Source organism: Bison bison, unplaced genomic scaffold, assembly GCF_000754665.1.
Source record: "Bison bison bison isolate TAMUID 2011002044 unplaced genomic scaffold, Bison_UMD1.0 scf7180017860443, whole genome shotgun sequence".
Classification (NCBI taxonomy): Eukaryota; Metazoa; Chordata; class Mammalia; order Artiodactyla; family Bovidae; genus Bison; species Bison bison.
Window position 1 is genome coordinate 3,111,298 of NW_011491015.1, and position 17,201 is coordinate 3,128,498.

At 40.6% G+C, this 17,201-nt stretch overlaps 1 protein-coding gene across 14 annotated transcripts in view; it reads left to right on the top strand.

The window, feature by feature from the left end:
- Positions 1 to 17,201, top strand: part of AKAP13 (A kinase (PRKA) anchor protein 13) — a 322,135-nt gene that overhangs the window by 233,107 nt on the left and 71,827 nt on the right. For 11 of the 14 annotated variants that reach the window (XM_010832167.1, XM_010832169.1, XM_010832166.1 and 8 more), the window contains 4 exons: positions 7,806 to 8,176; positions 10,289 to 10,342; positions 13,621 to 13,686; positions 15,499 to 15,691. In XM_010832167.1, the coding sequence (XP_010830469.1) occupies positions 7,806 to 8,176; positions 10,289 to 10,342; positions 13,621 to 13,686; positions 15,499 to 15,691 (684 nt within the window). The remainder of the gene's footprint in view (positions 1 to 7,805; positions 8,177 to 10,288; positions 10,343 to 13,620; positions 13,687 to 15,498; positions 15,692 to 17,201) is intronic. The other 3 variants (XM_010832170.1, XM_010832174.1, XM_010832165.1) reach the window with 2 other exon arrangements.

The following is a 17,201-nucleotide window of genomic DNA, read 5'->3' on the forward strand; positions in this document are numbered from 1 at the left end:
CTCGATTTTAGGAGTTTTTTCCAGGACGACAGCACAGATAGCATTTTTAAAAGTTGAAGCATATCCCTGACTAAACTTTGGCCAGCATCCCATGCCGGGGTTCCTCAGGAAGTCCAGACATGGCGGAGACGTGCCCTGCTCTTCACGCTCACGAGAATGTCTGGTGGCCGGGGGTGAGGTCGGAGGGTCCTTCCTCTTAGTGTCTCCACCCTGCCACAGCGGTTGGTGACCAGGAAAGGTTTTGCAACCACGTTTTCTATAACATTCACAAAACCAGAGGTTTACATGTGAGAGGAAAAGGAGACAGACAGGCTAGTGTTTCCAAGGTGCTTACTTCAAGTGAGGCACTGAACAGAAGTTTTTTACATAGGTGACCTCATTTCATGCTCCCAGCGGCCCTGCAAGGTGGGTGGTTTTATCCTCATTATACCCCTGAGGAAGCAGAGGCTCTGGTTGGTAAAGAGGTTGACTCAACATTACTCAGCTAGTAAGTGACAGAACTGAGATGTGTCACTGGGCCCAACTCTGAAATCCACTCGTTGATTTTGCTGTCTCCACGCACCTGCTTTGGTAACCAGTGCCGTATACACAAGCATGGCAGTGGTGGCAGACAGGCCGTCAGCTGCTTCCTTGAGGCCTGCCCCTGTGGTCATCCGCACAGCGTTGGCTGTGAAGCATCAGACCCTCCCGGAGTCTCTGCAGGCTCCAGCCCTCCCACACTCCTCCTCTAAAGACTAATGTGTAGGCAAGGCATTGCACCATCCTTTTCTGTGGACCATGAGTGTGCATTAGGTCACTTCCTGCAGCCACTTGTGTGACTTTAGCCTCACAGAGGGCTCTTTAACATCAGCCCGCAGTGCTTGTCAGAACTTTCCACCTTAACCTCATGTTTCCACTTGGCATGCCGGCCTCCTGGCAAATATGACTCTTTGGTGAGTGTTGTGAACTTCATGTTTTTTTCTGATGGATATTTGCGGGTTCCTAAGGTCTTGGCTTTTCCATAGATCAGTAGCATAAAAATTTAATTTTTGCTTTTAAAGTGAGAAGAAATCCTAGGGTTCTTTCTGGCCCTAGCTAAGAAAGAAAATGTGGTTGTAAAATACATGATCTGGGCCACTCTGTTATCCAAAAGGATAATTGAAGTCCACAGAATTATACTAATAGTTGCTGCCTCTTTTTCCCAAAGATAAAGCCCTTACACCTTGTTTTTTTTTTTTTTCCCCCAAAATCATAAGACACTACCCACAATTGATTAAGAAAAAGCAAAGTGACTTCGCCAACATGCTAGCTCTTAAAAGAAAATCCTTTATTTCATATGCTGTCAGAGCTGTCAAGTACTTAAACATCAAGCCAAAAATTTACCTTATATTTTTTAAACTTTCAGATAAAAGTAAATATATTTACAGAATCCAGAGTAGAAAACCTGTAAACTCTTAAGGCACAAGTGTTGAAATGATTATAATTTCGGAACTGTGAAGTGGGGCTGATGCTTGCCATCAGTATAGCGCATAAATGGATTAAGTGATTGGCACATACTAGGCATTTAAATATATGCTTTTATTTTTAAGGCACATGCCAAGTGCTTGAGTATACTATAACAGATAACTTATAAGTATTTGAATAAATGAATGAAAATTAAAGAACTAGTATTTTGGTAGTGTTAAGGGTGATTCCTTCAGGTGTAGTAATAAGATAAAACGTGCATAGCTATTTCTAGATTTCTGTATATACAAGTGTGTATAGTGTTTGTACCTCTCCATAGACATATCTGTATCATACCTGCATGGTGTGATTCTGGTTAAGAAAGCCAATCAGGCATTTTTTTTTCCCCCCAATACTCTCTTTTTAAAATTTTTAAACAGAAAAGTAGGAAGAATTCTGCGGTGAATACGCACCACCTAGATTCTACAATTAACCTTTTGTTATTTACTTCATAATTGTGTATCTGCCCCTCATTCTTTCCATTAGGTCATCTAATTTCTTTAATACACTTCAAAGTTATAGATATCAATACACTCCACTTCTCAATACTTAGAATTCAGTATTTGTTTATAAGATTTTTTTTTATAATATTTACATAAAATGAAGTACATGGTCCGGAGGGTACCATTCAGTGACTTTGCTTCCAACTTTATTGAGTTATAATTGACAAATAAAAATCATATATTTTAGGTGTATGAATCCTAGCTGAACCTAGAATCACCTGGAGAGATTGGAAAGGGAAATAGATGAAGAAAAAAAGAGTCTGTCCCTCAGAAACTTGAGTTTATTATGTAACCTCACTAAGCTTCAGGTTTCTCATCAGATGCACATAAGAATAGCTACTAAATCAAACAGTTGTGAGGATTAAAAGAAATCATACATCTAAATCTCTTAGTAAAAGCCTCACAGTGGTGAGTATCTAGTACATAATTGCTGTTCAGATTTATGTAATAGTTATACTGCACATGTATTTTAAGGAGAAGGCAATAGCACCCCACTCCAGGACTCTTGCCTGGAAAATCCCATGGACGGAGGAGCCTGGTAGGCTGCAGTCCATGGGGTCGCGAAGAGTCGGACTCGACTGAGCGACTTCACTTTCACTTTTCACTTTCATACATTGGAGAAGGAAATGGCAATCCACTCCAGTGTTCTTGCCTGGAGAATCCCAGGGCCGGGGGAGCCTGGTGGGCTGCCATCTATGGGGTCGCACAGAGTTGGACACGACTGACGTGACTTAGCAGCAGCAGCACATGTATTTAAGAAATAGATTCTCTCAAGCTTTTTATAAACATCATTTATTTTAGACTTCTGTGTTAACTTTTATTTATGTAATTATTATGTAATTTCATTTTCCCTAATTTATTTGGCCTTAGATTAAGCAAAACCTACGTGTGCTTGGGTCAGTCTGTCAGCTCAGCCCTGCCCTTGAAGCCGGAAGGCCAGTGTTGGAAAGAGCCACTGCCCTGACCCCTTTCTGTGCCCGGAGGGCGTTCTCTCCATCACCTAGTGGGTTTTTCTAGCCTGATCACCACTTGCAGATATTCATAATTTTATTAACCCCAAGGAAAGAGAAGCTTATGGTAGAGGGGAGAGTTTTTGTGTGTGTTCCATCCTTCTGTATGCAGGAGGAAAAGCAGTTATGAAAAGAGAGGACTAATTCGTTTGTCAGCCTCAGGTACAGACATAGTCTTCGTTTCCCCAGTAAGCTTGCTTTCTTGCACGCGTGTGTGTTAGTCTCTCAGTCGTGTCTGACTCTGTGTGGCCCCATGGACTGGATCCCACCTGTCTGCTCTGTCCATGGGATTCTGCAGGCAAGAATACTGGAGCAGGTGGCCGTGCCCATACATGACTCCGTCCACCCCTTCCTTCCTGTGTCTACACTTTAGCGTCTATCTGCTTCTCTGCCCTAACCCAGTCTTAATACTCATCTCAGTTGTTTTCGGCCATCTGCTTCTAAGAATGAAAAAATATTTAATATATATACATGTATTTTCGTTCTTATATATTCATTGTGCTGCTAAGTCACTTCAGTCATGTCCGACTCTGTGCGACCCCATAGACGGCAGCCCACCAGGCTCCCCGGTCCCTGGGACTCTCCAGGCAAGAACACTGGAGTGGGTTGCCATTTCCTCCTCCAATGCATGAAAGTGAAGTCACTCAGTCGTGTCCAACTCTTAGCGAGCCCATGGACTGCAGCCTACCAGGCTCCTCCGTCCATGGGATTTTCCAGGCAAGAGTACTGGAGTGGGGTGCCATTGCCTTCTCTGATATATTCACTGTATTTATATGTAAATACTTATGTATTCAAATGTAATATTTATTCCATATAAATATGTGTTTATATATATATGTGGGATTTGGGATATTAGTCCTCATTTATCCCTCCTGAAACTCTCAGGAGGAATGGTGCCATTGGTCAGTTTAACTGGTACATATGATTGACATGGATTCAAAACTAAGTTTTAAAATATTTGTTAGTTAAACTGATTCCATGGCACCATTCCTCCAGGCCATCAGGAATAATTTTCTGAGTCTTGAAAGTCATTTAATTAGCAGATGTTCTAAGAGAAAAGACCTATCTAAAGAAAGACAGACAGACCAGCTCAAAAACTCTTAGAAGGGCTTAAATACTAAGCATGAAACATTCTGTTTTGTGTTAGAAACCATTCCCCCTTCTCATTTATAGAAATAGAAAAATAGCATTCCCTAAGATCTGGTACTTTTTTGAGGAAGGAGAAGAATGGTGTAAGTCGTGCCTCTCCCATCTGCTTTTGGGCAGCTTTCTCTGAACTCTTTAGCACTACAGATTCAGAGACTGGAAAGGGAACATTGCAAAAAAAACCCTGAAAAGTTTAAAAAAAACCATGTTTTTCTCTTTTCCTCCATTATCCATGATTGAAATAGGTAATGTTTGTCAACAGACATTATATTAATTTCTAACTTCTTTAGATCTAAGGATTATCACATGACTCATCCCTAGACACATACCTGGCTGTAGAAAGCCCATGGCCATATTCCAGGTTTGATTTCTCATTACACCACTGACTACTTTCTAGTCTGCAAAGGTAGTGTAAGGATGTGATGAAGTTGGGAAACTCTTGAGAACACTAAAAAAAAAAAAACCTGGAAAAGAGTATTATAGCCTTCTTTAGATTCAATCTAAAGTTAAAACCATTTGCCTCAAATACTTACTAAATGAGCTCTCTCTTAACTTCTGAATTTGTCCTATTTTTCCATTTTCAAGGTGCAACTACCGGCTCATAAAAATACTTGAGTGTAAGAACATTATACTGTCTGAACCTCATTCTTAAATCAGAATCAGGAATGCAAAACTAAAGAAATCATGCAGTTACTATGAACAAAAAAAAAACAACTCCCTGTCTTTTAGTTTGTGGTTTTTGTTTTTTAAAAAGTTAAGATCGGAGTTAAAAGCACACACCAGGAATAAGACCATGTTGACCATATATGCTAGGTAGGTTTCTCCTTTTTAGAAAGAAGTACCTGCTCTCCCATCTGCAAGTCATTTGCACACTGGGAAGAGCTAACTTGTACGAAGAATGTGCGGTACATGGATAAATGGAAACTTTCACTTCTTTTGGAAGCCTTGCTTCTGTATCTTTACCAGACTTGTCACACATTTTTCTTTTCTGTTGCCCATTCTGTTTGTCCCTCGATATTGCTTTAAGAATTAGACATTTAGGCAGCTTTAGTTTCTAGGGCCGCTGTAACCAGTTACCACACATCTGGTGGCTTGAAACAATATAAACCTGTTCTTCCATAGTTCTGGAGGCAGGGGTTCCTAAAAGCCATGTATCCGAGGGGCTGCGCTCTCTTCTTATGAGGATACTACTCCTTTGGGATTCAGGAAATATTCTCATGTGAAGTATGACCTCATCTTAACGAACAACATTTGCAAAGACCCAGCCAAATAAGGTCACATTCTGAGAAGGATGTGAATTTGAGGAGGACACTGTTCAACCCAGTCCAGTGAAAAGCTAAGACATCCTAAAAGTGTCTTCTGGAGTTGCTATTCACGACCATTTATATTCTTCCTCTGGATGGAGAGTGGCCCCAGGAATAGAACATGTAGAATGCCCAGGTCACTCCTCACTAACTTGAAAGGAGTCACGACAATTTTAAACCAAAACTTACCCTATTTTAGAATCTACTCAGTATAGCTTTCTTTTACTATAAAATAAAAATATATGGCCCAGTGTGGCCCAGTGAAAGGAACACTGAGGACTTCTGATACAGACTTTGAGATCTTATTTCTTACAGGGTCTTTTTGTGTTTTAAGTGATGAAGATAGTAATAGAACAGGGCGTTTTAAAAGTTGAAATCAGCTTGCATTCAGGTCTTGCCTCTGCTGTACTTGGGGGAGCCCAGGAAACAGTCTGGGCCTCAGAGTCCTGACTGTCCAGCCCCTCGCATCTCCCTCAGTCTCATCCCTCACTGATTGTTTAAAGAGCAGTTAAGCTGGGAAGCTGGATTCTAGAGAGTAGAAAGAAAAACCTCACATGAGCTGGTGAGATTCAGCCCCAAGGCTGTAAAGACTGCTTTGAGAAGGTAGAGTGCTTTTGAAGTGTTTTGTTAAGACTTTAAAGAGTCAGCCTCTTTAGGAGTTATTTTCTGTTTCAAGACTAAAAGGGCTCATGAGTTTCTATAATTTTTAAAATCTGTTTTGAAGAACTGTAAGTTTCTTTACTCCTAAATTAGGGAAATACTGTGAAGAAGGGGGCGGGGGGATCACAATGTCTGCTTCTGTTTCCTGCTCCCTGTCCCATGAAAATGAACGCACAAGAAAGATGCGAAGACAGTACAGTGCCCCCCGTGTGGCTGAGAGGGTGAGCGTGCAGCTTTTAGACACTTCACTTGTCTTCTGGTTTTTGGATGCCGCAACGCTCATCTTCCCTCACCCGTCGCATGGTGTGTTCTGGTGCTTTTCAGCAGGTAGAGCTTGTCAGACTGCTGGATCAGAATGACACAGTTCCTGGTAGGCTCTAGAAGTTGGCCAGGAAAAGAGCACCATCACTCTATCAAAGACTGCAGAGAACTGATTGTTCTAGGTACCATTTGGCTTGATAAAACTCAGCCAGTACTCAGTTGAAGGAAAAAAGGGGGGATAAATTTCTTGCATTTAGGTGTTTGTGGCCCAGAATTTGGACATTTGTGGCAGACTTTAGGTGGGATCATAAGCTGTTCTGCATTTTTGAAAATGCCACTGAAAACAGACTTGCTTTTTGAATATAAACTTCAGTATATCACTGTTGTAGCCAGGCACACTATCTTGTTTTTAGTTAGCTTATCTTCTACCATCTCCATTCTACTCTTGAGTTCATTCAACTGTTTTTATTCTGATTATTGTATTGTTCATAGGTGTCATAATTGCCAGTGGATTCTTTCTTATAACATATTTCTTTTTTTTTTCCAAAATCTTTTTTTTTTTCCAAAAGAATTTATAATTGCTAGTGCAAGTAGTTTCATGATGACTAAAAATATTTGTTGATAATCCCAACATGGAGAAGGAAATGGCAACCCACTTTAGTATTCTTGCCTGGAAAATTCCATGAACAGAGGAGCCTGGTGGGCTATAGTCCATGGGGTCACAAGAGTCAGACATGACTTACTGTCTAAACCACCACCACTAATCCCAACATACAAAGTATTTTCTGTTGACATAATATGATTGCCTTTGTGATCCAATTTGTGTTTTCTTGGTTGTTGATATGAACTAGTATTGATTGTATGCTGGACATGTTTGCTAACAGAAGACTCTGTTGTTTGTTGTTCAGTCACTGAGTTGTGTCCAACTCTTTGAGACCTCATGGACTGCAGCATGCCAAGCTCCCCTGCTCTTCATCACCTCCAGGAGCTGGGTCAAACTCATGTCTATTGAGTTGGTGATGCCATACAAACAAAACTTACAAAATTTTTGGTAAAAATAAATTTAACTTTACATGGTATGAATTTAGAGTTTTCATACATCAGAAACCTCAGAGACATAGGTTCCCTTCATTTCAGTTGATAGTACTGACTGAAAATAACTGACCGGAATTAGATCTTTTCCTCTGCAAGAAAGGGAAGACAATATATTTCCCATTTTGCACCTCTAGTAAAAGGGTAGAAAGAGTATGGACCTGGACTGTACCTTTACTGGAGGCTGTTTGAGTCCATCTGTGATTGTGCTTTAAGAAAGAAAGCTGTTTGGCGCCAGCTGTGATGTTGCCTGTCCTACCCGCTGTAAAGGCACTGACTCAGTGGAGAGTAGCCGAGGCCTCTTGGTCCTGCCGTTTCCGACCATACGTGCTTTCTCTCCACTGCAGCCCGAGGAGGAGCAGTTGGCCTGCGATGTCACTGGATCCAGTTCCTCCACCGATGACACGGCGTCCCTGGACCGACATTCGTCTCACGGCAGTGATGTGTCCCTCCCCCAGATTTCCAGTTTGAACAGGTCCAGAGACCCGCAGTATCTCAACGGCTTCAACAGCCATGGGGTGGGAGCTGAGGGTCGAGAGAGCGAGAGCGAGCCTGCTGGCTCGGGGGAGATGGAGGAGGAGGAGATGGACAGCATCACCGAGGTGCCCGCGAGCCGCTCTGTCCTGCGAAGCTCCATGCGCTCTCTGTCCCCTTTCCGGAGGCACAGCTGGGGTCCTGGGAAGAACGCAGCCAGTGACGCAGAAATGAACCACCGGAGGTGAGGCGGCAGGCCGTTTGTCTCGTCTCAGTGTCTGCTTGCTTTCAATTTGGTGTTACCGTTAGGGAAAGTTTTCAGGAGATACCATGGTATAGAAGAAAGAATATAGGCTTACCTATAGGAATCAGGAAAATCTGTGTGCCAACTCCAGCTCTGAAACTTACTACCTAGATAACCTTGGGCAAGTTACCTGACCCTTCTGAGCTTTAATTCTCTCATCTGTAGAACGCCTGCCTTTCAGAGTATTTGTAAGAGTAAAGATTACAATGAAATATGTAAGCCACATAGTGAGTTAAACACTGGTGTAACGTCTGTTTAGGCCAGATTTGTTCATAAAATTGAGAGGTTAGAAAATTTTAAGGGAATAATTTCGTGTCAATTTTCAATTAAGAAATAAACTTGAAATCTTATAGTCTCAACACAAGTTTTTTCACAGTGCTTCATAGGATTTGCCATCTGTTTCTAGTGTAGAAAGTTTTGATAAAGTCTAAATTACCAGTACTTAACTGTTAAAGCGATCATAATTATTATTAAATTGTTGCTGTTATTCCACATGTCGTTCAGCCTGGGGGTCTCTTGTGGCACTCCGTGTCATCCTTTCGGTTTGCCAAGCAGGCTATGTGAAGATGTGGATTTGGTTTCTAGCCACTGGCTGCCTAGATGAGCTTAAGTTTGAAGTTTGAAGAACAGGTGCCATGATGCCTACTCTATGTGTAAAAGTGTGCCTCCTCCAAGGCTACCTTCTAAATGAGGACCAACAGCCAGGGGAGGAGGCTGACAGTTGTAAAACAGCTGATATAAACAGTTCACCTGGAGCGATTACTGGCTGGTTTGCTTTTTAAAAATTCCTTGACCTCCTAATATTTTGGCTCAGATTTCATAGCTGTAAGTACATATAATCTGATTACATTCATCCACTCCTGTTTTTTTTTTTATTTGGCCAACATGTATTAAGCACAGCAGGCATTCCTAGGTTCTGGAGGCCCCAAGGTGAATGAAGACCTATCTTCATATAGTACCTTACACCCTCCTGATTTGCTACCCTTTTCAGATTCTTTTAATAACACATTGTCTCATGTAATTTTCCCATCCTCTTCATGAGTCAGGTGGGATTATCCCCATTTTTGCAGGTGAGACTATGTAGGTAGTTTAAACCATTTACCCAATGTCAGTGGAATCCAGGTTTCCAGTCTCCTGGTCAGGCAGTCTTTCTACAGCTCCATTTTATTCTGGGGTACAGTTCAGGATGCAAACCTTACAGCTTCATTCAAGCTGTAATTTTTTTTTTTTAAGCATTCATATGGGAAAATAAGGATGGGGAAATGATCCCTACAGGCAGAATTCCCTTCCTGAGGCAAGGGAATCTGCTTGACGGGATACACGTGTCCTAGATGACAACAGCATTGAGAAAGGAGGATTCCTTTTATATGGAATCTGTTTTCCTTTATAAACCACGATGGATCTCTTTGCCATGACTTTAATTTCCAAGCTAGATGTGACAGTATGCATCATGTTGCTCCAGTGAGGAAATTGAAGCTCAGAGTAAAAGATTTGCCCAAGATTACATGGTGATTTTAGGATAGAGCTGCAATTAGAACCCTATTACCTAAATTGCTTGTATTTTCAGCCTATATAATATCATGGACTCTCCTATTTGCAGTTATCATTCAGAATTGCCTGGTACCACTGTCCTAGTACCTCTGGAGATAATGGAATGAGAGTTAGGGGTCATTTTCATCAGTTTAACTAATTTTTACAGTATTAATCTGCATAGAGAATTACCTGAATTTTAAAGTGTTTAAGAAAATCCTGTTAAAGTTATGCTTGGATGACCTTTAGAAAAAGTCCTTTTGCTTTTATAATTTAATAAACTTCATTCCTGGTCACCTGATTGTTCCCTCCATGCTCCAAGGAGTTAAAGTAGCCCTTCTCAGAGATTATCAGGCCTTTTTGGTGATGATGTTTTCTTTATTCCACTTTCTTTGATTCCCTTACTCCCAAACCATTTCTCTTTGGTGATTGTCTCTTCCTAGTGTGATGTTTGTGTGTTTCACGCATTTGTATCCATTTTGTTTGACCTGGACACTGACCTCTTCCACCATTCATTTTCAGTTCAATGCGAGTTCTTGGGGATGTTGTCAGGAGGCCTCCCATTCATAGGAGAAGGTACAGAGCTCACTAACTTGATGGACTAACTGTTTGCCTCTGAGCTTATTTTACTAACAAGCATCTCATTCTGCTTCATCCACGATTTAACAGTCTAATTTTAAATAAGTCCTGTCTGCTTTAGACAAATAAAATACAGGTACTTATTAATTGCTAACGTCCATCCTGTATGAAACGGTTTCTCGAATTTGAAGTTTTTTCCTGTTCTACTTTTATTTAAAAAAAAAAAGGTTAAAAAAATATTTTTTCCATCTTGTTTTTTTTGGTGTTCAGATCACTTTAATAATAGTGTCTCCCCAACTTTACCTAAGGAGGAGTCTAAGAAGTGTCTGTTGTGCATAGGTAATGGAGCCTGGGGAGTACTTATTCTTTCTTTCCCAAGAAAAGGGGGAACTGAAAATAGACGTGTGCTCATGTATCAAGCCCTAAACTATTTTCAGCACATTCTTCAATAACGTGATGAAAGCCTTTCTTCCTCAGCCACTTGGGAGTCTCCCGTCCACTGTTGATGTGGTCCTGATTTCTCAGGGCTCCTCTCAGTCTTTCAATCGCATACTGGTTTTTGGTCACATAAAATTTTGAAGCTAAAAATTACAGTGATTTATCAGCTGAAAAGTCACTTTTAGTCGAAAAGTACTGATTTACTTTAATTTTTTCAAATGCTGAGTTTTTATCAGTACATTTCCTGTACAGGAGTCATTTGTGCCTTTTCCAATTTTTGGAAAAAAATTTAGAAATCTGAAAATGATGGTTTGATTATGGTTAGTGTCTCATATTAGGAGATACTTGTAAAGAGAGATTTTAAATTATTAGCTGAGGCTGTCTTTTTAGGAAGTGGGCGGATAATGATCTTTGTTGCCTACCTGGTCTTTTTAAGTGGGTGTTTCCTTTAGTTTCAGATTTTAGGCACACAGTTGAGCTCAAGCACAGTGTAGTCACGAATCTCAGATAATCATAAGCCTGGTTACGTTTGTCTCCAGGAGAACAAGTTATTAAAGGCCTTTTTCAGTAGAAGTATCTAAAACCTTTAGAGATTTATTTGGCTGACTCTTCTTTAAACTCTTCAATATGGACTTACTAAAAACATGCCCTGGATAACCCTGGAATGACCCGTTGCTGGATGCAGCCCAAGTTACCATGGAGTCACAGCTGGCATAGCCACTTCAGTGACGGTTTCATCTTTTGTTGTATTTCTCTATGAAGAATAGGAGTTACGATTTAAAGTTTTGTGTTAAGCCTTAGCTACTAAAATGGGAAAATCTCAGCAAGTATTAAAAGGTAGGGCATCAGGATACTTTTTTTTAATCTGGAACTATCTAAATCTCAAAGCTAAAGAACCATGAAATGTTACTCCCCCAGCTGAGGAATTGAAATTAGGATGCTCTGAAAAATACTCTTACTGTTGTGAAAGGAGTTTCTGTGACCCTAGGGCTATCTGCAGCTTCCTCCCTGGATCCTTAGGTTTTTCTGACGCTCCTTCTGTCTCCCTATTGTTCATCTTCTTTATCCTAAATTTCATCCCACTCTCTCACATCATTATCATTTTCTGAGAGTAAAGGGATGTTTAAAATCCATAGAAACACGTTGTTTAATTTTTAATGAATGATAAATTGGCATGTATATTCACTTTCTAATTTTTTACACGTTCTGTTTTTAGTAAATTAGCCATGTAGATATAATATGCCTTTTTAGTAACAGCTTAGCGGTATAAAATTAAGTTAATACTTTTCAAAGAACAGACTTGTGAATCTCATGTGTGTTTGTAAACTGTATCAGGGCTTGCTTCCCTAAGTCAGTCTGGTCTTGCTTAGCAGACTTGTAGAGACATGTCTCAGCTGTGTACTTCCACTCTCTGCTTTTGTACTTTTGAGCTTTGTACTATTAATATAATCTGATTTTAAATGTTTTACCTTTTAATTTATTTTAATGGTATTATTTTAAAGATTTACTTTTAGAAGATCCATAGGGTTAGCTCATATTTATTCTTCCGTCATTTTCCTTTTTTTTTTTTTTTTCCTATCAAAACCTTCCACTTGTCAGCACAAAGTTATCAGCTGTATGTATTCAAGACAAGGTGGTTTTTATTTTCTAGGTTTTTTGTTTGTTTGTGTTTTTTTTTTTTAGCTTTCTTTTTGTTTGTTGTTTGTTTTTTTTGGTGTCTGCAGTTCTTCCCATTGAAGGTTCAGGGAGCAGATTAGTTTTATTGTTATCTCCCTTCCGAAAACAAAAGCATGTCACTTAGAACTTTAAGGCCGAAATAGTAGCAGTGTATTTTTTTTTTAATGATAGCTTTTATTAATCAAAAATCCTGACCTATGGATGCAGCTCCTTTTACAGAGTACCTGATACTGAGTTGGTTATTTTTTGTCTGCTTATGTTCCCTTATCATTTCCAACCCCAGATTTTCTGTTCCTACTGCATGAGGATAAATATAAGTGCTAAGATAGTCAAGGAAATAGATGACCAAATGGATTTTTTTTTTTAATCTTGTGGGAAAATAGATACATACCTAAAATTATGGGACCCTTTGGTCAATACTATAAAATTCCCTTTCAAGGAAAGTCATCCCTTCATTATCATTAAAATACAGGGAAATAGGACCGTTGTTATATGCTTTATCTTTAGCATCCAAGCCTGGTGAATAGGGTTTGAAGGTGGATGATGATGTTGGGTATCATTATGAAAGATATATGAATTTTCTGGCTTAGATTCATCCTTAATGGAAACACGGGAGAAAAAAAAACCTGACTCAGTGAGCCTACCCCAGTGCAATTTGTCATCATTCCTTTCAATGAAGGATTAGAGATGCTGTGGTCAGGAGATGATCAAGTGGATTTTTTTGTTGTTGTTGTTACATGCTTTATCTTTAGCATCCAAGCCTAAATGGGTGGAGGAGTGGTGGGCAGTATAGAGAGCGTGTCCCCAGTAGTGGGGTTGAAACACTGCTGTGAGCATGCCCGCAGCATGGGACGCCACAGGGAGTATGGGTACTCTGTTCAGGATTTGCTAGTAGGAATTCTGGGGTTTCCAACACTGAGCTTGTTAACCTGTAAAGAGTTCACGTAGTCATTTCTAACACATTATGTAGATGGACATCAATAGAAGAACTGTGTTTTTTGTTCTAACCATTTTCTAAATTCTAAATCAGTGTTACATTCCTAATTTTTTGATGATCAGAAAATCCATCTGTCTCTAACTGTGTCCCTTCTTTTTAAACCCAATAATCCCATCCCTGTTTCCTCTTCCATTTCTGTTTCTGCCTTTGATGTCATCCCCAGTATGAGCTGGTGTCCCTCTGGTGTGCAATACTCTGCTGCCCTGAGTGCTGATTTTAATTACAGAAGGTATGGTATTGTTGCGTGTCCAGCCACCAAAGGGGGAATTGTAGAACACAGCACTCGAGCTTCCGGCTTTGGACTGGCTGTGTGGCTGGAATGCATGTGGCGGCCTGCTTTCTTTGTGAGCGCGGTGTTGTGTTGCCTCTGCTGTGGGCATCCTGTCCAGTCCAAGGGGTGCAGCCTCGGAGCTGGATGGTGTTCCCCGATGCATTCTGCTTGTCTCAAGTGGCTATAGATTCGGGTGTTTTCTGCACAGGCTTGTCTCCATGCTGTGGTAGACCACTTCTGTCTTTGTTTTCATCCATCCCAATTCCCAGCTCCTAGGAATTAGCACATCCTGAGGAAAACAATAACAGAAACAAGGCAGCTACTAAGATGCACTCATTTCTTAATTACGCTTCCAAATCCAGTCATCTCTTTAGATTCTAAGCTCACAGATTGCTCATCATTACATATTCTTCTCTTAACTAAGCAGCCAGATTTAATCACTTACAGGATTAAATGTTGTGGTATAAGCGTGGGATCTGGCTTTCTCAGGCTTTAGAAATAATTCATAACAGAAAACTAAATTTCTTCTTCAATTAGTCTGTCTTCTTACCCTTGCTGTTGAAAATGAGTTTTACAGAGACATTTACTTGGAGTTAGTCATGATTTCTATCATCATATTGAAATCAGAATAAAATCCATTGTTTAATTTATAGAGGCATATGGTTTCAGTTCATAATAAGTGATTCATAGGAAAAAGGGCAGATAGAAACCCTTCTAGATGGCATACAGCAGTTCACTTTGAGCAGAGGTAACGAAAGAGCTTCATTATGCCTTCCAACACAACTCCACATGCTTGTAACTGAGGGCATGGTGCTCTCCCCCTGCATTCTGAGAGCCAGTAGGCACACACATGATTTATTCTGGCTAGCATCCCCAAGGGTGAAAGCTGGCCAACCTTTCTCCATAGCCTCACAAAAAATGCTTTTCACTCTGCAGACCACAGTCTTCATTCCAGGGATCCCATTTTCCATCTCAAACCTTAAGTTTGCTTCCCCCCCCAACCCTGTCAGTATCAAGGAGAAAGATACAAACCTCTCTTAGACACAGTGCCTTTTCAGCTTCTGCCCTTTACGGTGGTGTCCCGTGTGCCTTCTGCAACTAGCGACTCTCAGGAACCTGCCAGAGCGGTGCTTGTTGGGGCAGGTGTGCACAGATGGTAACGCGCCTGTGTGACATGGGGTTTCTGGGGTGGACGCATGCCTGTGAAGCTATAAAGGTCACCTAGACTGTCGTGGAAGGTGAAGTTACAAATGTCACCTGGATTGTAGTCAAATGTGAAGTTACAAAGGTCCGTTTGACGGCTGCAAAGGCAAGTCTGGATCTTCCCTATTTTCCTCCAGAAAGTCACTTAATGTTCATATTTTCTCTGTGCCATTTAATTATTTGGCATTGGCAGGCTTCAGAGTCTGGCAAAAATTGATCACATCAGATCAAGGGTAAAAAAAACCCACATAAATAAAAGATCTATAGATAATACAGTTTATCCATATGGTATATTGAAAAATGTCCGAGAAGATGACTTGAAGTACTTCAACATTTGAGTAAATTGAATGAGGTTTTTTTAAACAAACAAACCAACCAAGTGCAGTATATTTCTCAGCCAACCAGTATTTAGGGGGAAGGGCAGGGGGCACCCATTTGGCCAGGCCTTGCAGACAGCTTTGCCGGGTGACAGAAAGTTACAAGCAAGGGAGACGCAAATGCAGGGGCTTTGTATCCTCCTTGCTTTCTGAGTCTCAGAATGAATTAACTCTTGTGTCTTGTGTTCAGTTTCAGTCTAGAAGGCTTGACAGGAGGAGCTGGTATTGGAAACAAGCCGTCCTCATCTCTAGAAGGAAACTCATCAAACACCAGAGAACTCAGGCACCCTTTCAGTGGCCAGGAAAGGGGTGACTCTCTGGTGTCGCTTTCAGAAGAGGATCTTGAATCAGGCCAGAGGGAACATAGAATGTTTAATCAGCAGGTAAGGCTGAAAGAGGTGTATGTTGCTAATTTGGGGGGGAAAGATTGGTTTCGTTTCCCTAAATACATCCTCATGTTAGGAACAAAGAAGGCAAGACTTATGTTCACATAAGGTTAGTAGCTATAATTACACATATAGTCAGTGTTGCAAACAGCAGTTTTTAGCACTTAATGCTGCTTGAAAGTGAAAGTCGCTCAGTCATGTCTGACTCTTTGCGATCCTGTGGACTATACAGTCCATGGAATTCTGCAGGCTAGAATGCTGGAGTGGGTAGCCTTTCCCTTCTCCAGGGGATCTTCCCAACCCAGGGATCAAACCCAGATCTCCTGCGTGGCAGGTGGATTCTTCACCAGCTAAACCACAAGGGAAGCCCAAGAATACTGGAGTGGGTAGCCTATCCCTTCCTCCAGCACATCTTCCCGACTGAGGAATTGAACTGGGGTCTCCTGCATTGCAGGCAGATTTTTTACCAACTGAGCTATCAGGGAAGCCCAACGCTAATTAAAGAATACCATTAATCTGCATAGATTTAAATATTTCAGCAAAGCAAACTTTTAAAATTAAGAAGATATTAATTTTAAAACTAACACCTGGATGTACTTCTGAGAGTATTCTGGGATACACTTTCAAGTGAAATTTTTTCTAATTAAACAAAAAAGTTAAAACGCCAGTCTCTGAGTAGGTAGCTTTCATTTTAGGTAGAAGTGTAAGGCATCGTTTCAAACTAAACAAACAAAATTTTAAACAACCTGTTCTTCTAATCAATGACTAAGGTTTTGTGTAGAAATCTAGTTTTTTTACTACATCCTGCTACATAGCAATGAAGTGACCAAATATTTTAAATCTAGCACCAGGCGATTTGGTGATGAATATATCACTTGTGGTCATGTGAAGGCCCAAAGGAAATAAAATCGAAGGCCTAAAGGAATTTTGCCTCCTTTGTCCCCTCTTCATGGCTTCTTGGAAGTTAAGAAAAATAACAAGAATATGGAGAATATAGTTATTGAAGTAGATGGTGTCTATTTATTCAACCCAGTGGTAACAGGAAAAGAGGGGAAAAGTAGGAAACAATAAATTTGGTGACTACAGAGAGCATCTCTGACAAGTACGTCTGAGAACATGTTGCATTTTATATGTAGAGAGTCCTTTGGAAATCACTTGTAGGACCAGGTAAAATACCAAAACTTGAGTTTACTTAGAGCCAGTAAATCCCCTCAGATTCTGCTTAAAATTAAGCCTTTGTGTGTGAGCAAGTCAAGCCCATATTAAGTGACTTGCCTGAGGCCCCATAACTGGCTCTTAGCTGAACAGTATTAGACTCAGAATGGCAGGCTTTTAGCCTCCCTGTTACTTTGAAGTAGATGACATTTGATGAGGAAATGAGAGCATTTCCGTTTTCCTACTGATGTTTATGTGATGACCTTCTCCTGAGCTGACGTTCTGGAGTCTGAGTGATGGCCTCTCTCCAGTGAGTGGTGTCCGTGTAAGTGGCCTTTCTGAGTCTGTCGAG